The sequence below is a fragment of the Salvia hispanica genome, chromosome 3 (genome assembly GCF_029641045.1).
Source record: "Salvia hispanica isolate PSC_SH4W2 chromosome 3, Shi_PSC_v1, whole genome shotgun sequence".
NCBI lineage: Eukaryota > Viridiplantae > Streptophyta > Magnoliopsida > Lamiales > Lamiaceae > Salvia > Salvia hispanica.
Window position 1 is genome coordinate 46,617,719 of NC_142694.1, and position 27,364 is coordinate 46,645,082.

Here is a 27,364-nt window from a genome sequence, read left to right on the forward strand (position 1 = left end):
TAAAGTATGTGATTATATTTATGGGGATTGGTCACGTAAGTAAAATAATAAAGTTACACATTTAATTAAACTGTAAAAGCAACAAGTAATATAATTCAAAAAGTCAAAATAATTAACTAAAATATAAAACCACATGAGTTGGATATGCAATACGTAAAACTTGAGAGTTTGGAGAAGCCGTGACCTAGAGTAAGAAAGATTGACTTATTTATATAAGTTTAGATAAAGTTAACATAGTAAGTTGTAATTAGCAAATATATTAGCCCAGGTCTTGAAGCCCAAAATGGCTAAACCTAATTTAAAAAATACTTTAAATAATAAATTGGATATTCGGGTAATATCTGATACCCATTCGGGTTATCCAATACCTAATTTATCTTAAAGTTCAATACTCAATCTCATACCCAATCCCATAAAATTGGATATTGGGTATCCAATACTCGGCGGATATCGGATCGGGTACGGATAAACCCAATATCCGATATCCATATTCCCACCCTACTATATTATTAAATTTTCATCTCATGCGGCTTGCATTTTTCTTTTTGGGTAGTAAGTTAAGGATTAAACAATTAGTATAATTAAATTAGTATTTTAAAAATAACAAATGAATACTCCTTAATACTCCATTTGTTCTGAAAAATATGAATATTTGTTTTTTACAGATATTAATGTATAATTAGAAAAATAAAAAAAGAATAAATGATAGTATGAGTACGGTTAGTGGACTCCACATCATTAGTGTAACTAATGGTATTGTAAATAAAATAATGTATTGTTTAACTATTCCAAAATTAGAAAATTCATACTTTTCATAGACGGACTAATAAGAAAACATTTCATACTTTTAAGGACGGAGTGAGTAAGAAAATACTTAATTAATTATAATATTTTAATTAAATATCCTAATTATTAGAATCAATGCAAGTAGTTTTGGATGAATCGAAAAAAAAGTGCAAGTAACATAAGACGGGGTGGGTTAGTCATTCCAATGATATTGAAACCTCTAGTGAAAGGGCCGAGCGATTGTACCATTCCTATTCCAATACTCACAATAAAATAAAATAAATAATCGGTGAAAGGGATGCTATCTGATATTTATGCGCCATATCTTTTTAATCAATTTATAATTTTCATTTTTTTGTGAAAATATATTCTCGGTCGCTATCCTAAATTAGAAGATATTTTTGTTGGCATATTATTTACTCAACTAAATATCTCACGTTTTCATAACTTTAAAATTTTACTTTTAACTCGATTGTATAAAAATAACTCAGACCTTCGAGATACTTCACTTTTACAGAAACCCTTAAATTTGGTCAGACTAGGGGTGGTAAAATAGGTAGCGGGTAATAGGTAATTCTCATCTCGACCCGCTACCCGACGATAACGGGAAATGGGGCAGGATCGGGTAGTGTGTTTTAGAGTTTTGCGGGTAGTGGGTATACCCACTACCCGTACGGGTATACCTGTTTGTCCCGTTAATACCCGTTGTTATTAGTATTAGAGCCATATATCATTTTTAATACTCCCTCCATTCCATATTAATAGAGGCGTTTCAAATAGTTAAATTAGAGAAAAAAATAAATAGTTAAATAATAATAGCCATATACACATTCATTTTGAAAAATAAAAAATAAATAGTTAGAATGGAGAAAAAATAAAGTAAGAGAGATAATAATGTAGAGAAGAGTATTTATATTATTATTTTTCCAAAATGAGTGAAGAAAATGAAATGTTTCTAAGAGTTCTTTTGAAACATTTTTATATTCGGACAAACATACAATTGAAAACTCATCGGAACTAGCTATAGAGTCCCTCACTTTTATTCTTAATCTATTCAAAGTTTACCATCAGTATTAATTAAGTAAATTAGGGAACATTGACGATTATTATGGTTTTCAAATTTTTTATTCGAATTTCGGGTCGGGTACGGGTACCCGCAATGCCGGGTATGGGATACCCGACACGGGTATCGGGTAATCCCGGTATATCACGGGGCAGGTATTGAGACAATCAATTTAGCTAAAATCAGGTACGGGTACCCGACTTGTCGGGTGCGGGTAACCCGTTTCGCCACCCCTAGGTCGGACAAATAAAGTAATCATCAAGCGTTAATTTTTTGTTTTGCTAGTTATATTATTTAAATATACTGACTAAGGGTTATATGATTATTCATTTTGTAATAAATTTTGTGTAACACGGAAGTAAACGTGTGAAAGGGAACTGACCCCATGCTTGAGATGGGGAACCAGTGGCTGAGAGTCTGAGACACCCCTGATCTCTCTCTGCTACTCATCAGTTTTCATTATCAATAAATAAATATTTGATGCTTACTCTATTTCCCCTCTGTTTCTTGCTTTCAAGAAACGATTTTTGTTCATGGGTTTTAGGCTAAACATCAAATGGGGCGGTCTCTCAGTTCAGTCGCCTCTCTCCACAAGTTCTTCATCTTTGCCTTCTTCATATTCTTGTCAGTCTCATCACTTCTTCAATTTTGATTTATTTTTGTATATGACCATTTAATTTATGTTGGTTTGGTTTGTCTTATGTTACTTTAGGTTCGTTTCATGATAGATTTTCTCAGTGATTCTGCTTCAACAAATGTTTTTATTAGTATTATAATTATAATTGGAAAAATATGAACTTTCAGGTTTGGGATGAATTTTTCATTTAATTGCATATGGCATGACCAATGAGAAAAACAAATTGTGATACTATTTTCTAATATTTCCAAGAGGATCAAGGCTATAAACTGAAATAATTTTGTTGGGTTAAGATTGATTCATAGACTAATGCATTGCATTCTAGATTCAAGATTGTGTATGAAGGCCTTACCTATTTGTAAATTGTGATGACAAGATTGTGACATTAGCTGAACTTCTTGTTTTCGACTCGGGAAAGGGCTCTTCAGGTCATAGCTTGTAGTGGTTATGACATTGGTAGGGTAGGCTGAAGCACCCCAAACACAAAAACTGTTATAGTAGTATTAATGGAGGGCTGTCGAACTCTTTTGCAATTAACCGCCGTCTCAGTTTACAAAGACAGTGGAGCCCTTCCAACATAATTTTCTAGTTCCAACACTCTCATATACGAGACATCTTGTTTTCTCGAAATTTGTATCCCGTACACTGAAAAATAGTCTGTGTTGTATCCCTTAGTCGCTCAATGAGGATTTATCTCGGAGATTCTGATAAGCTGCTCTGCTCATATCCTTTTATTTCGATTCTATGCAGCATGCATTTCTTTCTTGTGTTCATGTTTATGACTCTCTGAGCTGTTAAGGCTCACTTTAATCTCCTCGTAAAAGTAGAAGAAATGAAACTTCAAGTGATGTCAATATTATCACTAAGTTATTATTTTTTTTCCTGAAATTAAATTACTCTAGGAGTAACAGCTGAGTAAATCTACCCTTTATAATAGTAAGAGGGAACCCAAACTACTTTATTTTGGGTTGTTTTGAAGTCTGTCACTTTCTTGTGGTTGAAAAGAATGAGTTAATTTTTATTGTTTCAGCATTCTCTTAAGGTACAACTGCATGATTTCGTTGGGGCCGATCATAGTAAATTTATCATGAATATGGTACTTTTCACGACTGCTTAAATCTCTGCATCTAAACTCGATCCGGTTTCCTATTTTTCTTGCCTCTCTTCATAGAGAGGGTGTGACATGCCAACATACATAAATACACAATAATCATGAATTTCTAAACTCTTCTCTTCATCTTACAACGCAGGTAGAGGCAGAGACGTTTCGTATATTATGACGAGAGTATCTGCTGCTTCTGTCCTATATGGCGAGGCCGAAACTCAAAACGATACGTCCAAGGCACAAGCTTCCTTGTCTTCCCATCAGCTCTTGGAGAAGTATTTGTTGGAAACTAGAGAATTAAAGGTTGTTCTTTTGTTTGCTTTTAGTCCTTTTTGCATAACCGAGCAATGTCTTACACATGTTTTTACAGATTCGTGTCCGTTGTTGTCTTTAACACTCTTTTGCTCACTTTCGTATCTATTCATTCAGGTGGGACTTGGAAAGGGCTCCGGAGATAGTAGTGTATACAGGTTACTTGATAACGACACTCAGATTTCTAGCAAAGAGGATGAGTCTGTCTCCCTTACCACCGCACGAGCAATGCAAACATCACAGTACAGATTGTTGATGAAGAATCTCGATGTGTTGGAGTACATGTTTGCTGATTCTGACGTGGTAAGGTTGGAACGAGATATTCTGGAGCAATTAGAAAGACTCGGTGCTCTAAGATTGTTCAATTCATTTCTATCAAGGACCATAAAATCCTCGACTTCTTTTGATTTGTCTAAGGCTCCAACTGAGAATGTTGACGAGTCCAAGGTAAATGACTCGGTGGAGAATCGTACAGGCAAGGTGGTTGTTCAATCTGGGAAAAAAGAACTCAGAAAATTGAGAAGAAACAGATCATTGGAGAAGGAAAGTGCTATTTTGCAAGAATTGCATTCAAATGATCTTCATAAGGCTAAACTTGCCCCTGCTAGAAGAAACTCAAGATCCAGAAACAAAAAGCTCAAGATTGCTAGGAACGAGGCAGAGATGTCAAGTGGAGTTAAGGTTGTTTCAATTTCTGTTATGCAAGAAGCGCTTTCGGTTCATTTGAGAAAAAAAATATTTGTCTCATAGTTAAGTTAATGTTATTATATGATAGATGGTTGCAGAATTGGAAAAGCTGAGGGTGGTACTGGAAAAGGATACGGGTAAAATCCCTAGCATGAGTAGCTGGGCCGAAGCTGCCGGAGTTGAAAAGAGCGAGCTGCAACGTCAGTTGCATTATGGATGGCTTTGTAGAGACGAGCTTTTAAGAAGCACGCGCTCCTTGGTTTTGTTTATTGCAAGAAATTACTGGGGACTTGGAGTAGCATTTGAAGATCTGATTCAGGTTCATCCTTTTCTCTTTCTTTGTAATGTTTTGGTAAATAATTGAATCTGTCTCGGAAAAGCGCTCAACTTTCCTAAATCTATTCCAAACTATCAATCTTGACAAGTTAATAACCAAACTATGTGAAGCTATGCAAATATGTCTCGAGATTCAAACATGTAACTAGACCGTGGAAATGGTTTCCATTGTCGTATCCAACTTTGACTCTGTAATCGTGTTGGTCTACAGGCGGGGAGGATAGGTGTCTTGCAAGGTGCAGAGAGATTTGATCAGTCAAGAGGGTACAAATTCTCGACCTACGTCCAGTATTGGATCAGGAAATCAATGTCAACATTGGTGGCGAGACATGCCAGAGGAGTCCGTATCCCTGTAAGTCCCGTTCGTTTACTACTTTTTCATCCATTCTATGTTCAGCAGAATCTATAACTTCATTTCTTTATATTTCTGTTGCAGTGCACATTGAGCAAGGCCATTAATCAAGTACAGAAAGCACGAAAGTCCCTTCGTACGAGCAATGGAAAGTATCCAGATGACTGTGAAATTGCCAAGTTTACTGGTCTCACCGTAGCTAAAATCGTCTCAGCTAGCAAATGCCTCAGGGTTGTGGGATCAATCAATGAAAAAATAGGGGAATCCACCAGCACTAAGTATATGGTAAGGGCCAAAGCTCGTAATCTTGGTTCGTTCATGTTTATTGCCATACATTTCATTCGTCGATGAGCCATTTTGTTACTTCTAACGATGTCGATCTAGCCAGACAAAGTTGGCTCGGGTAAAAAAAAAAAAAAAACCCAATTGTCTCAGTTGAGATCGATTGTTGCTTCTCTGACCTCTTATCGTGGCTATCTTGCAGGAGATCATACCAGATACATCGACGATGACCCCCGAAGAAGCAGTTTTCAGACAGCATATGATCAAGGATGTGCACACACTTCTCCATGGGTTGGATTCAAGAGAGAGAGAGGTAATAATCCTAAGATTCGGACTAGGTAAGAGTCAATGCAAATCTCTGGAGGAAATAGGGAGGCGTTTCAGTGTGAGCAAAGAGTGGATAAGAAGAATAGAGAGGGCTGCTCTTACAAAACTGAGGAATGAGGAATCTCTCAAAATTTTGGACCACTACGTATATCTTAGTAGTTAGTTCTTGTCATGAATATATGAGGTTGTTGATGATTTATATATTTCTTGTATAAAAATGATGATAATAGATGAAATTATGTTTATGATGGGTGTTGTCTTTGCTGCCATTCTTGAATCCTGATTAATAGAAACTCCACCACCACATAACCATTCTTGATGATTGAGGGGTTTCTATGGTTTTTTAGCTATGGGCCCATTCAAAATGCAAACCTTTTCAAATTGTATATGGATCTACATCGGAGTAAATATTTACTCTTTTCAAGCTTTTATGCTTGGACGACTGAAGAGGTTGATAATGTCACATTTGCAGTGTCAAGAATGTGAGCCTATAGATTAATGAATTCAATGTGATATTATAATGACGTTGATTTTTCGAATCTTTAATGACAGTTGACAATCCTTGAAAATCTCAAAAAATTCCAAATAACTTAATTTCATATAACTCTCTTGATTTTAATAATTTTTCATTCACATACCACATATCAAATCTCAATTGCATACATATGGACGAAGAAATTTGTACGAAAATGTAATTTGTATATACTTATAATGATGGACGCTATAATGTTCTTCATTGCATTGTTAATGTACACATGACCTAAATGGCAATGTGTATAATCTACAAAATATGTAAATGTTTTAAGTGTTTTCGAATCTGCAAGCAATTGTGATTTAATGAATTTTATTGTTTTTGAATTTGCAAGCAATCATTTTTCCACTCGCATTTTATTATAAAACTAATATAAAAAAAAAGTAAGACCCGCATTTCATTATTTTTTTTTATAAACTCCTTTTTTACATTTTTTAAAATCCGTGCCGAACTCAAATGAGACTTCTAAAATAGACTGAGGGAGTAATAAAATAAAAACTTATCTCTAATTAATTACTCAATTTTATATTACAGTAGTATCTTCTATTTTATTCATATATTTTATTTTTTCACACATACCTTACCTGCTTCATTTATTTATCTCTCATACTTTTACTAATTTATTAAAATCTTTATTAGTTAGACTATTTTTTATTGGCGAAAAAGTATCATAGGCTATGTTTATAAATCGTCTTAATTTAGCAAACTCCTCGAAATTGAAATCGTAAATGTCAGTAAAAAAATCTCTTAAAATCTGAATCAATATCTTTATTGGTATTTTGTACTCTACAGAGGAGTTAAATAAGAGAAATATTTTTGTTATAATTACATTTGATATTATATCAACTAATTATTAAATTACAAATAGGCGGGACTGCTACTTATATAAGGCGAGAAAATTATACCTCAGATATTAGAACATAAAAAACTCTCAATTATTTATATTTGGGGATGATTCAATTTTACAAATTTAACTAGTCTCATTATTACGAAAAAATATCTAATATTCCTTCAAGAATGAACTATTTTATGGAATATGTCTATAAAAAATTGCATATTTACAGTATCTCATGAAATAATAGCACCACAAGTCTCGACAAGTACTTAATTTTGTTTTGAGGATCTTTTACATTATTTTAAGATATTATTGAACATTTTCACTTTATCAATTTATCTATATTTATCCTCATCTTAATCTCTCCCTTTGTTTATTTAATTTATCTCTTCTCTCTATCTTTTATTTACCTTTTCTTTCTTAGTATTTATTTAATTTATCTCTTATACTAATCAGTTATTATTCAGAATATCTTTCTAATTTATTTAATTTATCTCTTTATAGAGTCTATTTTTATTAAGTAATGAACATATGCTACCTAAATTATTATTACATGTAGTACTTATTTTGTATATTTCATTATTTCTAGTATTATTATTATTATTAGTATTATCAAAATTACCATCAAATTGATTTTTAAATAAATAAAAGCAAAACAGAAAAATATTTCGGAATCTTTAAATTTTGGTGAAAGATACGTTAAATAAATAAAAAAAAAGAAAATTAACTGTGCCAGATTGCCACCTTCCCCCCAAATCCCCCACCCATCTTTCTCTCTCTATATTTCTCCTCTCTCCCTCTCTCTTTCTCTCTCTACTTTCCTGCAAAACCACATCATCCTCCACCTTTACGCACAAGCCTGTATCTATAGTTTCCGGCAGGCAAACAGCAGCTCACTGCACACATTCGCGCAGTTTGAGTTGCTAGGAAATCGCCGCGGTTGCAAACTCGATTTCGGCGGCGGTTCCCGGTGCGATTTGGTTTGCGTCGGGGAGGATTCCGGGGAGATGCATTCCTTTCATGCTATCTCCACTCCCTGCGGCGCGGCGTGATGACTATTCTCACCGGTACATGGCTAATTGCAAGCTTCAATTCGCACTTTTACCTCGTGTGCTGGTAGGACTAGCGGCAGTGCTGTTGCTGTCAGTCTACTGTAACCCTAGGTTGATTTCTGCAGTAGCGGATTCGAATTCGGATTTGGATTCCGCCTCGTATTCTCTGCTGTTCCACCAGGACTACTCGCCGCCAGCGCCTCCGCCTCCTCCGCCGCACCCGCCGTCGCTCTCGTGCGAGTCCGATCTTGGCGGTGTTGGGAGTTTGGATACTACTTGCCAAATTGTCTCCAGCGTGAACATAACGAAGAATGTGTATGTAGAAGGGAAGGGTGATTTAGTAATCGCGGCGAATGTTACTGTGGACTGCTCATCGTTTGCTGGGTGTGAGCTTGCTATAAATATTTCGGGGAACTTTACTTTAGGTGAGAATGCGTCGATAGTTTGTGGCGCCTTCCAGTTATTTGCAGATAATGCGTTTTTTGGCAATGGTTCTGCTGTGAATACTACTGGTTTGGCGGGGTCGCCACCGGCACAGACTAGTGGGACCCCCCAAGGAGTGGAGGGAGCGGGCGGGGGCCATGGCGGCAGAGGTGCGGCATGTTTGAAGGATAAGAGTAAGAATCCTGAAGATGTATGGGGAGGGGATGCTTATTCATGGTCAAGTTTGGAAAAGCCAAGTAGTTATGGGAGTAAAGGAGGGACAACGAGTAAGGAAATTGATTATGGGGGTGGAGGAGGGGGGAAGATCATGGTTGTGGTATCGATGTTATTGGAGGTGAATGGCAGTGTTTTGGCTAGTGGAGGAGATGCAGGTCCAAAAGGAGGTGGAGGGTCTGGAGGCAGCATATACATCAAGGCTCAAAAGATGTAAATTCATTCGTCATTCTCTTGTATTTGCTTTACTTGATAAAGTTGATCTCATGCTAAGTTGTTAACCATATTAGTTATGTAGTGTGGAGTGAAGAATCCATTCCATTGTTGCTAATCTGAATCAGATATTATGATTTGAATAACAACTTCTCGATATTGATTCAATATGCTTTGTAAATATAGGGAATTGTAGAGCTAGTTGTTCTTGAGTTATTGTGGGTTACAGTGAGGCATGGTTGGTATTGATTTGGAATCAAGCGGATCAGTATCTCATACAATAACTTCACTTCTTTGTAGCTTTATAGGTTTTTAGTATGTTACAAACCCACCAGTTTCTTTCCTCTTGCTGTCATTCTGTAGTTATATTTGGTGGTTGACTCCGTTATTCTTCTTTTGGTTAGTGTTCTTCTTTCTAAGATGCCATACCTTTAGGATAGATTGTTTTGTGGTTCTTTTCTGGTCTTTCTGATTCTATCCCTTTCCATAAATAAGCTGGATTAATTTTAAGTGTGAATATTCTTTTTAGCTCATTCAAGATTGTTTATCACAAGCCTAATATTTTCCATCTAGCTGTTGCAAATACTGCATTCTTTCCGTCCTTAAATTTTTGTAACAATTTAATAACGATAATACTCTTATAATAGAAGGAAATAAAAAAATATTGATGAACCTGTATTCTTTTCTACTTTAGATAGCTATATGCTTTATCTCAGATTCTCAGTCGATTTAACCATGTTATTCCTTGGAAAGTGCAGGACCGGAAGTGGCATCATAAGTGCTTGCGGGGGTAGTGGTTTTGCTGGTGGTGGAGGTGGCAGAATTTCTGTTGATATTTTTAGCAGGCATGATGACCCTGTCATTTCTGTATATGGTATGCTCGACAACCATATTTGTCTTTAAGCACTGAGAATTGATCCTGTTAAATTTCTCTTTAATATCTTATGTTGCAGGTGGAAGTAGTGTTGGTTGCCCTGAAAATGCAGGTGCTGCTGGTACATTTTATGATTGTGTTCGTCGTAGCCTTACCGTGAGCAATCATCACAAGTCAACATATACAGACACACTCCTTATGGAGTTTCCTCAACCGTTTTTGACGAATGTCTATATACGAAATCAGGCAAAGGCTTCCGTTCCCCTGCTGTGGAGCCGTGTCCAGGTCAGTAAAGTTGGGGTTATTACGTGTATTCTGAAATAGTGAATTATATGGTCTTTCAGATCTTGTACAGATATTGTAAAAATATGGCACCAGAACTCTGCAAATGTTTGTATCATGTAACCAGGCATAGTTATTGCAAATAAGAACCTAATTCAGCCACGTTCTTGCTGCTAGGTTCAAGGACAAATCAGCCTGTTGCGTGGAGGGATTTTGAGTTTTGGGCTTGCACATTATTCAACGTCAGAGTTTGAGCTAGTGGCAGAAGAGCTGTTAATGAGTGATTCTATGATTAGAGTAAGTGTCAGATTTTATGATGCATGGAAAAATTAGTAAGATTTATAAACATGCTGGTCTCCTTTTTTTTGCTGCTTCCATGTATTTCTGAGATAAATTTTTTTCAAATATTTACCTGCCACTTCTAACACCGTTTCATGGAGGAATGCATAGCTTATGGTGGATTTTTTCATTCTCTTGTAGTTGAGTGTCTATATTAGATATCTAATATACTTGAATATCTTACTCCTTTCTAGGTTTATGGGGCTCTTCGCATGTCAGTTAAAATGTTTCTAATGTGGAACTCAAAGATGTTAATAGATGGTGGTGCGGATGAGACTGTCGAGACATCGTCACTTGAGGCTAGTAATCTCATAGTCCTCAGGGTGAGTGCTCTGTTCATTACTTATAGTGTCATTATCTTGATATCCATGCATGGATTATTTATCTACTCTTTGTTTGACAGAACTCATCTGTTATCCATTCAAATGCAAACTTGGGAGTTCATGGTCAAGGTTTATTGAATTTGACTGGACCAGGAGATTGCATAGAAGCTCAGCGGCTAGTTCTATCATTATTTTATAGCATCAATGTATGGAGTATTTTAATCATCTACTCATTTTTTTACTCATGTTCATGAACTCGAAAAGCTAATGCTCTAGATGGGCTATCGTTCTGATTCTTAGTATGAGACTGTCTCAATAGCAATATAAAAGTTTTCCTCTATGCTGTTTGACCCTATAACATTGCTTGATAATCTTTATCCTTCACTTGTAATGCAAACTGACCTTTCTCTCATGTTTCGATGAAGATTGGACCTGGATCTGCTCTGCGGGGTCCTATGAAGAATTCCTCAGATGAGGCCGTGTAAGTTCTGGCTCCTCCTATTCAAGTAATATTAGGCATGGTGTTCTCATTTTGATTGAAAAATAAAAGCTTTTGTTCTTCAGGACGCCAAAACTTTATTGTGATTCACAAGATTGTCCCAGTGAGCTGCTTTATCCACCTGAAGATTGTAACCTGAACTCTTCTCTGATCTTTACCTTACAGGTTGATAAGTTCTGTTAGACCGTAAAAAGATATTAATACTATTAGTTTGAACTATGAAACCAACTGCATTATCTTCTGCTTTTGTGTCATGAGGTTATTTTTCTGCTGGTATAGATTTTTAATGATTTTGTATTGTTACTTAGATATGTCGTGTTGAGGATATCCTTGTTGAGGGATTTGTTGAAGGCTCTGTTGTTCATTTCCATAGAGCCAGAACCATCAACGTCCAGCCTAGTGGAGTTATAAGCACATCCGGAATGGGTAATATTCTCACTGTCATGCAAAATGTCCTCTGTATCACCAGCACCCGAGGAAATTCTCTCCACATACGAAATATTTGATGTTCTCCATTCTGGAGTTAATAAATTATTGTGCTTGAAGAATTGGCATTAATATACATTTGATTAAGCCGGGTTACCCATGTATCTTAACATTCCGGATTTGATATTTCTGTAGGCTGCCATGGTGGTTTAGGTCAAGGAGATGTCTTGAGCAATGGTCTTGGTAGTGGTGGTGGACATGGTGGTAGGGGTGGAATGGGCTGTTACGATGACATCTGTGTTGATGGTGGCATGTCATATGGATATGCTAATTTGCCTTGTGAACTTGGCAGTGGAAGTGGAAATGATAGCTTGGAAATATCAACTGCTGGTGGCGGTACTTTAGGTGAGAACCGATTATTGAACCACATAAGTTAATGTTCTTTCTCTGTTTAGGGCTTAAGAATTAATTGCACCTCAAGACATTTTTACCATTGTGTTCGTGACATTAGATTAGATATTGCATTATTAAGTCAGTGCATAGCGTGTTCTGGGCCGTTTGTTTTCATGATCTTCAATGCTCTCATTTTCTAAACTAACCTTTCCGATTGGCACCTATCATGAAAATCTAATTTTTGCTAGCATCCATGTTTAAGGATGCCTCTGAATTCAGTTCCCTGTCTTATGCAGTGATGGGTTCCTTGGAGCACCCCTTGATAAATTTATATGTTGAAGGTTCTGTTAGAGCAGATGGAGACAGCTTCATGGGGCTCCAAAAGAATAGTGTTTCTATTGATAAGTTTGTTGGTCCTGGAGGTGGTTCTGGTGGCACTATATTGTTATTTTTGCACAATTTGGATCTTCGCGAATCTGGCAATTTATCTAGTGCTGGAGGTCATGGTAGCCTTACCGGTGGTGGTGGAGGTGGTGGTGGAAGGATTCATTTTCATTGGTCTGATATTTCTACCGGAGATGTTTATTGGCCAATAGCTACAGTAAATGGAACAATACATACAATGTTAGTACAAACGAAACTTTTTCATGTGATGGCTTGCTTCAAATGTTCCATATTTTGCATTCTTTACACTTTTATTGTTTTTTTAGTTTCTGATATTTTGTGTGAAGGAAGGAAAAATGTTTTGGTTGGTGGCCAATCTTACATGTTCAATTCTATTTGTTTATCATGATCTATATGCATTGTGCCTTAATTTCATTTCTCGTATTAAATGTGTACCACTGGTGTCACATTATCAGATCAGTCATACTAATTATGGTCAATTTTTATCATCTGTCAAATTTTGGGACATCAAAATTGAAAATACTTTGCATATTGCAGTATAAATAATAGGAGTATTATCTTTATATATGGCAAAATAGTCCAGGGATCTGCTGTCCTGGGTAAATAAAGAAGGGAATGTATTATGTACTCCATTCTTTGGAGCAATAACACTGAAACATCTTGTTATGTTTCTATATGTATATGATATATCTAGGCTGGGATCATCATGTCAATCATTCTTTAGAGTATTAGCCATGTTCATTATTTTAATATTTGTTTGACTTGTAATACTCCCATGTATTTGATATTTGAGATAAATACTGGACTTGGTATTTTATACAAATCATGATTTGTGGAAACTTGAAAATAAGGTGAGCATTATAGTCGATGTTAATAAAAGATGAGATTGCTCATCACAGTGAATGAGATTTTGTGGCGATTATGCATAATGTGTGAACATTGTTAAAACTGTGAATTAACTCAATTAAATTTCAACTTTGAACTGACCAACCCAGAATTTTGGATCTAAAATGTGTCTGACAGACCCCCTTTTATTATTCTCACTAGTTCTTTATGATATTTGGACACTGTAGGTTTGCTTTAGTGTTCTAGAGCAACATGTTTTCAATTTTTACCCCCCCGGATCCGGATATATGCTCACTGGGGTTCTGGTATCCATGTTGAGTCCAAATTGGTGTTCTTCCTGCGACTAGTCCATAGTTTAATGATTCCCAGATGTATATTAATTTAAATGTGTTAAAAGTATCTTGTGCATTTTCACTTCTGTGCATTGCATCTCTAGGCATCGGTTGTATGGTTTCTTATTTCCAGTAATGTTCAAATGGTTGTCTTTTCTGTAGGGGTGGATTAGGTGGCGTACAAGGTCACATGGGCGAAAATGGTAGTATCAGTGGGAAAGCTTGCCCAAAAGGGCTTTATGGTATATTTTGCGAGGTAGGTCCAACTCGATTAAGTTACTTTCTTCAAGTTTCTGATTGTCTTCTTCGATTCATTATTAGTTAAAACATTGTTGTTTTGAACACCAAGAAAATCATGTTGAGAGCCGAGAACAATTACTGAATTTTTGTTGTCATTTTTTAGTTGTAAAGAGTAGCATTTGTCTAAATATCTGTAAGCTTTTGATGGGATTTGATGACGCAAGCACTTGTATGATTGTATCTCATGATGTTGCATTGAAAAGCAATGTTTGGAAGACTGTCTACTACTATAATTTATATGGGTGTTCTTTAGAGTATCAGTTTTCGGAAATAGAGCCTAATTTTGATAATCGATCAAGGAAGAAGAGCCATGCATATACTATATAGGGCAGATGAAGTATGCTGTATTACCTAGTGCATTCGCACACTTCGCTTTGATGTAATTGAATTGAGAACTGCTAACTGTATGAGATGTCAGTTTATAATTAACCTTGTTTTTCTGTTTCCCCAATTGATCTCCCCCCCCCCCAACTTTTCAGGAATGTCCAGTTGGCACTTATAAAAATGTCACAGGGTCAGAGAAATCCCTCTGTTTTCCATGCCCAACTGATGAGCTTCCTAATCGGTCCGTTTTTGTTCACGTCCGAGGTATCTATAAGTCAATAAGATATTGTTGTTTCTTGAAGAGAATTTCTATTATGGGACAATGATATCTTTCACTTTTCCCTATTATTCTTTGTTTTTTTTTGTTTTGATTTGTATATATAGTTTCTTTTCTATAGCATTCTCATTAGTATTTATGCTATTACTTGAATATCTTAGGTTTCCAAAACTATTGTGCTAGTCATTTTCTCAGATTTGTGACCCCAAATATGTTGCTGTTATTTTCTATTTTTAAACGTAAATGCTAGCCAGCTATTCTAAGTGAGGTTCATGTTCCGTTGCAGGTGGTATTACTGAAGCACCTTGTCCTTATAAGTGTATTTCTGATAGATACCACATGCCAAATTGTTATACCGCTCTTGAAGAACTAATATATACATTTGGCGGACCATGGTTGTTTGGTTTCCTGCTTTTGGGTCTTCTAGTTCTGCTTGCTTCAGTTCTAAGTGTTGCACGAATGAAGTTCATTGGCGTGGATGAGTTACCTGGTCCTGCTCCCACACAACAAGGTTCCCAAATAGATCATTCATTCCCTTTCTTGGAATCTCTTAACGAGGTAGTATCCGTGTTCCTGGAGAACAAAATTCTTATCCTCCGGCCCACCATTTTGGACACCATAGAATTGATATTATGATTGCCAATCAGGTACTGGAAACTAACAGAGTGGGGGAGTCTCAGAGTCACGTGCACAGGATGTACTTCATGGGTCCAAATACGTTTAGTGAACCTTGGTATCTTCCACATACACCTCCTGAGCAAGTAAAAGAAATAGTGTAAGCTCTATTTCTGTTACCACATATTTATTCATATTCTAGTAACATGTTACTGCCACTTCCTTCGACACAATGGTATCTGAACAGCCTATTTTTCTCCATCTTAGTCCTTTGCTTTTGCAAATTTATATATGCTTTAATCTGGCTTGTTTTGGTTACCTAATGCTATTCTAACATGGCAGGTATGAAGGAGCATTTAACGATTTTGTGGATGAGATCAATGCTCTTTCTGCATATCAGTGGTGGGAGGGTGCGGTTCACAGTATTTTTTGCATTCTTGCCTATCCTTTTGCATGGTCATGGCAGCAGTGGCGCCGGAAAATAAAGCTGCAGAAAATTCGAGAATATGTGCGATCTGAATATGACCATTCTTGCTTACGTTCTTGTCGCTCACGTGCTCTATATGAAGGGCTGAAGGTAGATCTTACAGCATTGTGCGTGGTTGGAATTCATATTGAATTGAGATGCCTTATTTGTACTTGGTATGAGATCCCCATACCTTTTTCGTAGGCCTACTAATTGACGATCAAGATATATGAGACTAACAAAAAGCCGACCTGAGTAATAATTTTAGGCATTGTTTCATTTCCCAATAACTGTTCGCACAACCTGAGCACTATGTGGAGCATTCTTGCTTTGTCAATGAACTTGCATGCTATGGTAGTTTCATTTCATATATATTTCTCTGGATCTTGTCTATGTATCTGTTGCTTAGTTCTTTTCTTTGATGGCTTGGGCTTTATTTCTTTTGTTGCTGTTTCTCCTTTTGGTGGATGGGCCAGGGCTTTGACAAGTACCCAGGAATCTTTCTTTTTGAGATTGCTCTAGTATGGTTGCTCATGATGTAGAAGATTTTTCATTCTGCATCTCACTTCAGTCACTTTTACTACAAATTGGACTTGTAGCCAAATCTGATTTGTTTCGTTTTCTTTGTTTCATACACTCTTTCAGTGCATCAGCTTTGGCATTTACTATTAGATAGATGCATATTAGGGCTGAGCCCGTTTCTTTTAGCCTCATAGCAAAAACTTGGGATCTTTCTATAACAAACCATTTGTGTAACATAGGTTGCTGCAACTCCAGATCTAATGCTAGCATATATTGACTTTTTCCTTGGTGGTGATGAGAAGAAAAATGGTCTTCCTCCTTGCCTCCAACAAAGGTTTCCCATTTCTCTATTATTTGGAGGAGATGGGAGCTACATGACTCCTTTCATTCTTCATAATGACAACATCATTACTAGTCTGATGAGTCAGGTTTGTTATTTAACCCAGGAACTAAATACGTATCTTTTTATACTCTGAACCAACAATATTCTGGAAAGAGCGATACTGTCTATTTACATTCATTATCTTCTGGACTTCACTGACTCCACTTTTTCTGTCAGTCTGTTCCACCCACCACCTGGTATCGCTTTGTGGCTGGTGTGAATGCACAATTACGCTTAGTAAGAAGGGGCTGCCTGAGATCAAAGTTTCATTTAGTCCTTCAGTGGCTTAGTACTTTTGCAAATCCTGAACTAAGGGCCTATGGTTTGCATGTGGATCTTGCTTGGTTTCAGGCCACTACTGATGGTTACTATCATTATGGACTTCTGATATATTCTGTTGAAGAATTCGACCATGTGTCATTTGTATGCCATGATGGAGAATCTGGAGATGATGAACAACAATCACGGTATGCATCTCTTATCAAACATTTGAGCAGAGATGTAAATACAAGAGTTACTTTTACAAGAGTTATTTATTTGCAGAGTCACACCTTTGTTTCCATGTGTTTCTTATGCAGAGGGATACTGCTTGTACTCATAACCATTTCAATCCATCCATGCATGTGAAGTCATATTGCTTGTATCAGTGAAACATATTATTTGAATAAATAAGATGACAAGATACAAAACCTGTTATATTTAACTTGAGCCATTTGTCTGATGTGCCTCTTTTTTTCTTCGGTTGGGTAAATCAGCGCTGTTGGTATCCATCTGAAAGATGAGAGTTCAAATAAGAGTTTCTTAGGACGAACTCAGAGGACTGCTGAAGGTAACTTGAGGAGGAATATTTATGGCGGTGTTCTAGATTTCGACAGTTTGAAGGCGCTTGAGGAGAAAAGAGATTTACTCTTTATCCTCTCTTTTCTAATTCACAACACCAAACCTGTTGGCCATCAGGTCTCTCTCTTTCTCTCTCTCACACACACACACTTGACTTTTTTATTTCGGGATAGGAAATAACAGGAGTTGAGATATTTATGCATTTGTTTAGGTTATCCTTCTTAAAAGTGCTTTACTTTGTTGTGCTGCAGGATCTCGTGGGCTTGGTGATCTCAATCCTGCTTCTTGGAGATTTTAGTCTGGTATTGCTCACCTTGCTCCAGTTGTATTCACTCTCCCTAGCGGACGTCTTTCTTGTTTTGTTTATCGTGCCCCTTGGGATTTTGCTCCCCTTTCCTGCTGGAATCAATGCTTTATTCAGTCATGGACCTAGGCGATCAGCAGGTCTTGCACGTGCATATGCTTTGTGGAACATTACATCATTCATAAACATAGTGAGTAGTTTTTTTGTTTTTTCCATTTAAATACTGACATGTACACATACCCAATTTCTTACTAGCTGGTTTCTTTATTGGCTTGCCCCAGGGTGTTGCATTTGTATGCGGTTATATTCACTATCAAACACAATCAAGTAAAACAACCCCAAGCTTTCAGCCATGGAATATGTGAGTTCTGTTTGTACTTGATTTTTGGAAGTCTGCAAGAATTAATTCGTTCTGATATGGTTGTGGTTTCTGTGATTGCAGAGATGAAAGGGAATGGTGGATTTTTCCCTTGTCACTTATTTTGTGTAAATGCATCCAATCTAAGCTCGTAAATTGGCATGTCGCAAATCTGGAAATTCAGGATCGGGCATTGTATAGTAATGACTTTGAGTTGTTCTGGAATTCATAAATTTTACCGAGCAATTATGTTCACACGAACACCATCATTTTTTTCGTGGGTTCTATTGCAAGGTGTAGAGAGTAGTGGTTGGCACAGGAGTAGAAACAAGTTGAATGAGAGAAAAGTGGAGTAGATAGTGCTGAGGCATTTATTTGTAGCCTTATGTTGTGCAGCTATATTCATTTTGTCTATGTAAATATAGAAATGGGATATTCCCATGGCTTATATATTTCTATCCCTAATTCACTTCTCTCTCACACGTTTCTCTCTGTATTATCATGTCTCAGTCTCACAGTCTCTTATCCGGTTAAGGCTGCCAACCACCGTGGTCGTCTCCACCTCCATCTTGGATACACCTCAGAACACCTTCTTCCTCATCAATCGCCTCCACCACCTTCTCCTTTGCCTCTCAAGATTTTGTTACACAAACAAAAATCGATCATTATCTCCATTGCAAATCTCTGATAAATTTCTAACTCTTTTCCCTCAGTTTTGTTCACACGCCAACTAAGCCATAGCTCATCGTGGCTCGGAGCCATGCCAATTGCAATGATGGCATACAGGCATATTCGGCCGAGTTTGAGTTTTGGATGTATAAGAAAAAGCTTCTTGGAGGTGGAAGAAAAATGGATCTATAAGAAAGAACTTCTTGGAGGTGGAAGAAAAAGAAATAAGTTAATTTAGGATTGAATAGGACTCTTTCTTCACCCTCTTCTTCTATATCTTTGCGGTGATAATGCAGTGTGGGGATAGGGATGTTAGTGTAGTTTGAAACTAATGGATTATCAGAATTGCTTGCTAAATTTAGAAGGTTATGATTTGAAATTTTTTTACCCGATGAAATCCCCAACCTATTTATCCTGTAAACTGAGCACGGCTTACCTGAAATTCAATGGATTAACCTTAGGTGCAACTAATTTGACTCTTAAATACTCCATTCGTCCTGTTTAGGAGTGCAAATTAGTTAGGACACGGATTTTAAAAAATTGTTGGAATATGTAATAATTGAAGTGGGGTAGTGGTTGTTGGAGTGTGTGATAATTGAAGTGAGTTAGTGGAAAGTGAAACCCTTTCGACTTTTTGTATGTTTAAGATTTTGTTTTGTTTTATTTTTATGAAAGTAATGGCATTTGAGTATAAATTTAATCAACAATGAGGTTAATTTTATGTCCAAATATAGTAAATTTTAAATGGGACTCTTAAACTGGAATGTAGGAAGTAGTTTTTTATTTAGTTTGTGATTTACTTATGGAAATTTGGTTAATGGATATTGTGCAATTTGTGACATTAAATATTTACCGTTAAAAATGACTAAGATCGGTGTGGCTATGTATAAAATGAAAATGAAAGAAAAGAAAAACAGAGGTGTTAGGTTCGTTTATTTATCATAGTCATTAATTAAACTTATAAAAATAATATAAATACCAATAATAACGTTTATTAATATTTGTGGTGCGTGAAATTTCTGTGTTAAGAAAATGGATAATAATATTGTCAAAACGTTAAAATATAAGAATAAAGGTAAAATGGTGACATTTGGCGCATTTTTTTATGTATAAAGAAATACTCAAATCAAAGATTAAATCAAACTAACATATTAAGCCAACAAGACAAACCAAAAAAAATGAAATTTTAATAACTCCACCGGTTAATGCAAATCTAGACATGACCTAAGTGGTGCGTTTTTATTAGGAAGAGGAGGCAACTAAGGAACCATACGATGTCATGGTGAAGCGAATTGTGCTACTACCTTTAAAGTGGTGTTGCGAGATAATGAATTTCGAGAAGAAGTTTTTGTACTTGAACTTGTGCAAAATAATCATGTAATTGGATTTTTAGGCGTTTGCGAAGAATTGTGGACCATCGTGCTTGAATATGCTCAGATCATACTCAGCGTTACCATCTTGAGCATCCAAACTCAACAAGGACTTTCCCACGGTGTGTACGGATCAAGGTCTTGGTTGGGCTTTGTAGAACGCTGGCTCACGTCCACAGGTGTAGCTACATTCATCGGGACATTTAGCAGTGAAAGTCAAACCGTACAATGTATTACTCCTATTGAATGATTTCACTGCTAAATGTCCCGATGAATGTAGCTACACCTGTGGACGTGAGCCAGCGTTCTACAAAGCCCAACCAAGACCTTGATCCGTGCACACCGTGGGAAAGTCCTCGTTGAGTTTGGATGCTCAAGATGGTAACGCTGAGTATGATCTGAGCATACTCAAGCACGATGGTCCACAATTCTTCGCAAACACATAGAAATCCAATTACATGCTCATTTTGCAAAAGATCGAGTACCGTAATTTCTTGTCGAAATGCATCACCCCGCAACACCATTTTGAAGGCTGCTTCACGAGTCCCCTCTCCTTGACGTCGGATGGTTCCTCGGTAAACCACCCCAAAGCTACCGCGACCTATCTCTCTTCTATGGCGAATCGTGGTCTGGATCTGTGTTGCAGTGAATCGGTAAATATGGTTTGGGATTTGGATTGAAGGCCATTTTGAGATAGAAAAGAAAGTATGGGTGGTAGATATAAAGAGAAAGTACTGGTTAGTAACTATTCTTTGTGGCTGTAAGAGAAGGAGGAGGAAAGAAAGTGAACTCTAGAAAGAATTAAGGTATCTCATGTTTAATTGAATGGGGATATAGTAACCAAATATATATATATATAAATAGGGGTGCACTAGGGTGTCACCATAGTTAAAATAACATCATACCACCAATATAATTCGTTAGATCTCATCTATGGACGCCTAGGATTAAGTTTCGTGAAAAAACACGGGTTTGCAGTCTACTGTATTAGATATTGCAGTCGTGGTAAACTGCAATATTGTTGTGGTAAGACTGCAATATTCAATGAACAACACCGCAATCTGGTAACATAAAATTAGAAATTTCCTATTTTACCCCTCCGTGTTTTTACACGTGGCAGCATGACAAACACACGATTTTCAGATCCAATGGCCTAAAATGGTGGTATGGTGTTACAATAAAGAGGGTTGTCATCTTAGTACATCCCTATATAAATATATATATATATATATATATATATAGGGATGTACTAATATGCTAACTAATTTTAAAGTGCTAACGTACATCCAACCACGTGCTGCCACGTGGCACGAAAAATGCAATATTGTATATAGAAAAATGCAATATGCATTTGTAAAAGTTATAATTGAATTTCGACAGATTGCATTTTTGTTATATGCAGATTGCATTTTTTGTTGTTGAGTTTTGCATTTTCGATATTGACTGTTTAATTTGCATTTTTTATCTATACGGATTGCATTTATATATGTGAAAATGCAAAACCTAACAATATAAAATGCAATTATGTGAAAATGCAAAACTTAACAATAAAAAATGCAATTTTTCTATAACTAAAATGCAATCTGCGGAAATGCATGAACAATTATATATACAATATTGCATTTTTCGTGCCACGTGGCAGCACGTGGTTGGATGTACGTTAGCACTCTAATTAAGGATGCGCCCTAGTGCTCCCCTATATATATATATATATATATAGGGTCTTATTCTAATGCTTATAGCACCCTAATCCAAAATCAAGACTAAATCTCCACCCTTGGATTTTAAAATGAGTGAATGAGATTAAAGCTCACAAATCTCAATAAATAGTAGACAAAATATCAACAAAAGGGTAATATCGTCATTATGTTATCATATGATAATTTTCGTGGGTGTTTTTTTATATCAACATTGTGTATTACAAATATCAACAATATGATATAAGAATATCAACATTAGTACAAGAAAATATCAACACATATTTATTGAGATTTTTACATGGTTTTATTGAGATTTTTTAATGTATTTGTTGATAAAAATCTGGGTATCAACATTTACGAAAACTAAAATAAAAAATATCAAATTTCATCATCCGAACGTCGTCGGAACATATGCTATTGAGATCTCGTTGGAATCCTTATTAAATTATCTTTAATTTGATATATTTTTTTATCGAAAAAATAATTTAAATTGAGAGAGTTACGTAAATTTAAAGATTTGAGATGATTTTGAGGAGAGAGAAAGTAGTTAGTTATAATTACTACATATAGGATTTGACATTAATACCCTTTTAATTTAATTAATAATTATTTAAATTTAAAATATATTACACTTGACATTATATTAACCACAAGATCTTCTAATCTAATGGTTGAAAATTGGTCTCAATTTGGGATTGGTAATTAGTTAGCAATTGATTACATCCATATATATATATATATAGGGGAGTGTTATATTGCTAACTCAATACCTAATTGCTAACTATAACTAAATAATAGCCATTAGATATTCAAATTAAGGGCCTAGATCATCAACCACGAAATGTCAATACGATCAACAAAAACGTCAATAAAGTCATAGAATTAATTCCATAAAATATCAATAGGGGTATTAATGTCAATTAACTACATGTTTAGTTATAAATAACTTTTAAAAGAAATCCCAAAACGTTAAATTCATATAACATATATCAAATTAAAGATAATTTTATAAGGATTCCAACGATATCATACATGCATATGTTCCGACGTCAAAATTTGAAAAAAAATTCGAAATTTTTTCAATTTTTTCGTAAAGCAAAAATGTCAACATACTATATAAAATATGTCAATATAATACATGTAGAATGTCAATATAAGCATTGAATTAACATTCTTAAAGCATTGTGTTGACATTCTCAAAGCATTGTGTTGATATTTCCGAAACACTATATTGACATTTTCATCTAAAATCCTAATTTGGCGTTTTTTTTATCTTTTTTGATTTTATTAATAAAAACGAAAATTACACGTGGCAAATTGTAGACCACACGTTTTCTAAAATCCTATGGCCTTAAATTAGTTGTAGTTAGCAATTAAATGATGAGTTAGCAATTGATCACTCCCATATATATATATATATATATACTCCATCCGTTCGTGATTAAATGTCTCATATTTGATTGGCACGAGTCTTAAGAAATTATTTGACTTTATATAGATAAGTGGATAGAAAAGTTAGTGGAATGTAAGACCTACTTTTATATATTGGATGAGTTAGTGGAATGTATGGTCCACTTACCAAATATTAGTATGGTAAAAGTGAAATGAAAAATTTATTGGCGGACGAATGAAAAAGGAAAAATGAGACATTTAATAGCGGATGAAGGGAGTATACATGAATAATAATAAATATCAAATTTAAAAGAATTAAATTTTGAGAGACAGGAGAGACTTTTTATGTCTGAGTTCACCAAAGCTGATTTCATCACTGTGTGGCACAACACCGCACCACGCACATGGATATAGCCGAAATGCTTTTACATTAAATCAGTCTCTTTGCAACACTGCATATTTATATTAGTTTTATCGCTTTTTATGGATTGGGCGATGTTAACATTATGCACAACATTCAAAATCTGAATCTGCAAAGTAATGAATAAAGATGCATCTCTCTCTTCCTTTATTGCTTACCAACACTCTTTCTTTTCCATAGTGGAGCTGAACAGTAGCAAATTGCACTACTCACGCTGTCCTGCTGTCCACTCTTTTCTTTTTAGTCCTTCAGAATTCTAACTTTTTAATTTTAAATTTTTTTTCTCTCTAATAAAATTAGACTCATTCTTCACAATGCTTTAATTATTTTTTCTCTCTATATTTCTCTTACTTTATTAATTTTACATTAAAACCCGTGTCTAACCCAAATTGCATATTGTTTAAAGACGAAGGAAGTATTAAATTAAGAGTAATACATTTTGATGCGAATGAAAATTTGCAAAAAATAAAATTAAATTAAAATTTCAAAATAAAATGCATTAGGTTTTATTAATTAGATTTTATTAACAAGAGTATAATTTAATAGTGTAGTAGTAATAGACAAACGAACAAGTTCAAAATAAAAAATATTTGAATTTTAAAATATGCTTAAAATTTATCAAAAAAATCTATATTTAATCTTTATATAAATTTTAAATTAGATTTTTCAACATGCAAATATCCACCACAATTTTTTCTTATGCTATGTTAAATTTCAAATTTTATAAAACGTTATTCTTATTGATTGATACGGAGTATATGCTTAAAAAAATATTAGTAATACTTCAATTATATTTGTATTTATAGTTGCAATGTAATTTATATCTTAACTTTTTATGTGTTTTTATATTATAAAAAAATATACTATAAACTAATTTTGTTTTTAGTTTGATTAGTACGCCTAAAAACCGAATATTTTGATTTTGAGAATTTAATCTATAATTTTCATTCTTGTATCTCTATCATTTGCTCAACAATCCTCACGCAGTGATTCCGCAAATTCATCCGATTTTTCCCTAAATTCACCAAATCTAAGAGTAAACAGCTTTACTCCGTGATTGGAGCTGCCTGTAGATTCAGAATTCATAAGGTAAATATGCTATTAAAAGCTTTAATCTGCTAATAAAGAGTGTATACATAGTTTCATTTTTTTCAAGCCATTTTCTGTATTTGCTTTTTCGTGTCTGTTTTCCTTTTGCAACGGATTGGATAGAGATCTTTGATGGCGCATCACTCAATTTCTCATCTGAATCATGTTACTCTCTAAACCACGCTCTGAAATTTATTGCAGGTAAAATGATAACGAAAATTCCATAAAGAATTTTTTGGCGCCAAACTTATTTTCTGTTGTTTTTAGAAGCGTTATCAAACTGTATTTTATATGGTATGTAGAGATTAACTAAGGTTTTAGATGTTCATTTTATATGAAATGTTGCAAACTACCTATTTGATTTTTTTTTTTATTTTTTTCTGAGTTTCAGCTCCTTTTCAGGTATCCATGAGAAACATGAAATGCTTTGAGTGGTTATTCATATGCTCTCTGATCACACTACTTAGTGGTCTACCATACAGTTATGGAAATGTGTAAGTGATTTGAGAATGATTTATCTTTTATTGATTTTTTAGTTAGTTGTTTATGCTTAGATTTGCATAGTTGTGAGAATGAGATGGGCCTGCTGTATAAAAAGTGATGTGAAATTATGTGTTTCTAATACTCGTCAAATTAGTTCCTTCGTATACTAAACTGAATCTTTTACAGTCTAATATTTGGATCCTGGCCACTTCTATTACACTGTTTTGAGTAAGAGAAACCTAGTTACCAATGGATATGGTTAGGAAACAGAACTTGATTCAGCTCAGCTTTGTTCAGTTTACAGTTTTTGTCATCAACGGCCTGATTCTGACTTCTATTCTAGTTAAGTAGGGGTTAACTAATAACAATCTAATCTTTTTACTATAAAGTTTGTCAATAAAACATTTGTATGTATTCTTAGTGAATGATGAGGTACGTGGCTGTCTTTATTTGAATCTTTAACAGTCTTGAAACATTTGGCACGATGAATGATAAAGTTTTGCATGTTGATGAGGAGCATTTCAAGGAAACCTTGCCGATTCAAAATGGGGCTCGCCTCTACCACTTGCAGGGGTTAAAACCCCTGACGTGGTATGAGGTGAAGATGTCATATCCTGCTTCTGTATGTGCATCATTTTTATATGTTGTGCCATTTAAGATTCGTTGACAGCATCTCCTAATTAGATTGAAGGGATAACAGATGCCTGCCAGTTTTTCTTTGCAACTAAAAAGTGGTACTCCAGATTTGGGTCTGAATCTAGGAAGAAAATTGCTCAATACTGAAAAGATCATTTTCAAGACAACCGGAATCACCTCACTGATTGAACAGGTTTGTTAGTAAAATATCTTACATGTAAATGTGTGTCCTAATATTCTTTTGCATGGATGTTCACTATTTTGTTACGTATTTTTTTTGGTTTAGGGCGACATATCTGTTTTCGTGAATGTAGAACCTGAAGGTGTTGTCACAACATCAGGGAAGCGGGAAATGGAATATATCATGTTTAATATAGGTACACCAATTTTATGTTACAGTGCTATTCTTATTCTACACCAAGTTCTTAGTGAGAAACTTCAGCTTAGTTATTTTTTTTTTCTTTTTTTACCCAGCATGAAGCTTTTCATCCTACCAACTTCACACTATCTCTTTGCAATATTTCTTGTGCATATGCTTCTTCAAAATGTTGTGGTCATATCGTAGGTTGTTGATTTAGCTCGAAATTTGAACCAACCTCTAGTAATCAGCTTGTTTCTACATGCTCATACATTATGTCTATAGCTATTTTCTACAAGTTCGGTTTTATTCAGATAAAAACACAGCTGGCTTTTGTTGTCTTGACCGATCTCCATCTTTGCTGCAGTGTGTGACGAACTGTTGCTGGGTATTCCCCACAAGGCTTGGTATGTCACAGTTTTCGTATTGATCGGTTTGATGTTGGTTTTTGTGGTTCCTTGGTATCTCCCTGCCTTCTTGCTGCCAAAAAATGGTATACAGCCATTGCTTGATCATACTGTTACCAAGGCTTCATGAAGCCATCTCTTTGCTACGGCTTCTACCTACGTCTCCTCGAGATATTTGATTGAGGTGAATGATTTGGTTTGGCATATTTGCTTAAAACTATGCAAAATATGTTTAGATGTAGTTTGACGTTAAATCGTTTTATTAAAAAAAAAAGTGTATATAAAGTATAATTATACAGATGTTGAAGAATGGGAACATTTTAGCTACGTCTAGTTTTCGAAATTGAAACCCGAAACCCGTTTGAGAATGTATGTGTTAAACAAAATTAGTTGGTACACATTTGATTCACTAGCAGGGATTGCATACACATTATTCCTGAATTGATAAATAGGAGAGGTGTAAGGAGTAGATAAATACCACTATTCACAACTTAAATCAAATATGCATGGCTAGTTGTCTTAATACTCTTCAAAGTACATAAAATTTTCTCATATT

General features: G+C 35.2%; 3 protein-coding genes across 13 annotated transcripts; all 3 read left to right on the forward strand.

Moving 5' to 3' along the window:
* The first annotated feature begins 2,220 nt into the window (after window positions 1-2,220).
* On the forward strand, window positions 2,221-6,135 carry SIGC (RNApolymerase sigma-subunit C). 2 transcript variants are annotated; one of them, XM_048118506.2, is made up of 8 exons: window positions 2,221-2,473; window positions 3,737-3,894; window positions 4,021-4,206; window positions 4,321-4,584; window positions 4,679-4,909; window positions 5,138-5,278; window positions 5,363-5,563; window positions 5,763-6,135. In XM_048118506.2, the coding sequence occupies exons 1-8, from the start codon at window positions 2,383-2,385 to the stop codon at window positions 6,048-6,050; spliced, it is 1,560 nt and encodes a 519-aa protein (XP_047974463.1). In that variant the 5' UTR covers window positions 2,221-2,382; the 3' UTR covers window positions 6,051-6,135. The 2 variants fall into 2 exon arrangements, with proteins under 2 accessions (XP_047974463.1, XP_047974462.1); XM_048118505.2 differs by having other exon boundaries at window positions 2,222-2,473; window positions 4,021-4,584.
* Window positions 6,136-8,012: 1,877 nt separating this feature from the next.
* On the forward strand, window positions 8,013-18,735 carry LOC148930951 (uncharacterized). Of its 2 annotated transcripts, XM_089068130.1 has the most exons (23): window positions 8,013-9,176; window positions 9,935-10,050; window positions 10,130-10,335; window positions 10,510-10,629; window positions 10,866-10,994; window positions 11,075-11,200; window positions 11,420-11,475; window positions 11,559-11,658; window positions 11,802-11,919; window positions 12,115-12,324; window positions 12,609-12,936; window positions 14,058-14,151; window positions 14,675-14,783; window positions 15,083-15,354; window positions 15,444-15,571; window positions 15,754-15,988; window positions 16,639-16,827; window positions 16,959-17,018; window positions 17,133-17,248; window positions 17,537-17,738; window positions 17,873-18,115; window positions 18,207-18,286; window positions 18,368-18,735. In XM_089068130.1, the coding sequence occupies exons 1-23, from the start codon at window positions 8,275-8,277 to the stop codon at window positions 18,513-18,515; spliced, it is 4,287 nt and encodes a 1,428-aa protein (XP_088924256.1). In that variant the 5' UTR covers window positions 8,013-8,274; the 3' UTR covers window positions 18,516-18,735. The 2 variants fall into 2 exon arrangements, with proteins under 2 accessions (XP_088924256.1, XP_088924255.1); XM_089068129.1 differs by having other exon boundaries at window positions 16,959-17,248.
* A 5,951-nt stretch (window positions 18,736-24,686) lies between these two features.
* On the forward strand, window positions 24,687-27,206 carry LOC125216393 (uncharacterized). Of its 9 annotated transcripts, none has more exons than XM_089067663.1 (7): window positions 24,687-24,924; window positions 25,048-25,218; window positions 25,327-25,418; window positions 25,873-26,029; window positions 26,108-26,236; window positions 26,330-26,420; window positions 26,769-27,206. In XM_089067663.1, the coding sequence occupies exons 2-7, from the start codon at window positions 25,216-25,218 to the stop codon at window positions 26,936-26,938; spliced, it is 642 nt and encodes a 213-aa protein (XP_088923789.1). In that variant the 5' UTR covers window positions 24,687-24,924; window positions 25,048-25,215; the 3' UTR covers window positions 26,939-27,206. The 9 variants fall into 9 exon arrangements, with proteins under 9 accessions (XP_088923789.1, XP_088923792.1, XP_088923788.1 ...); XM_089067666.1 differs by having other exon boundaries at window positions 25,048-25,125; window positions 25,316-25,418; XM_089067662.1 differs by having other exon boundaries at window positions 25,126-25,218.
* The last annotated feature ends 158 nt before the right edge of the window (window positions 27,207-27,364 follow it).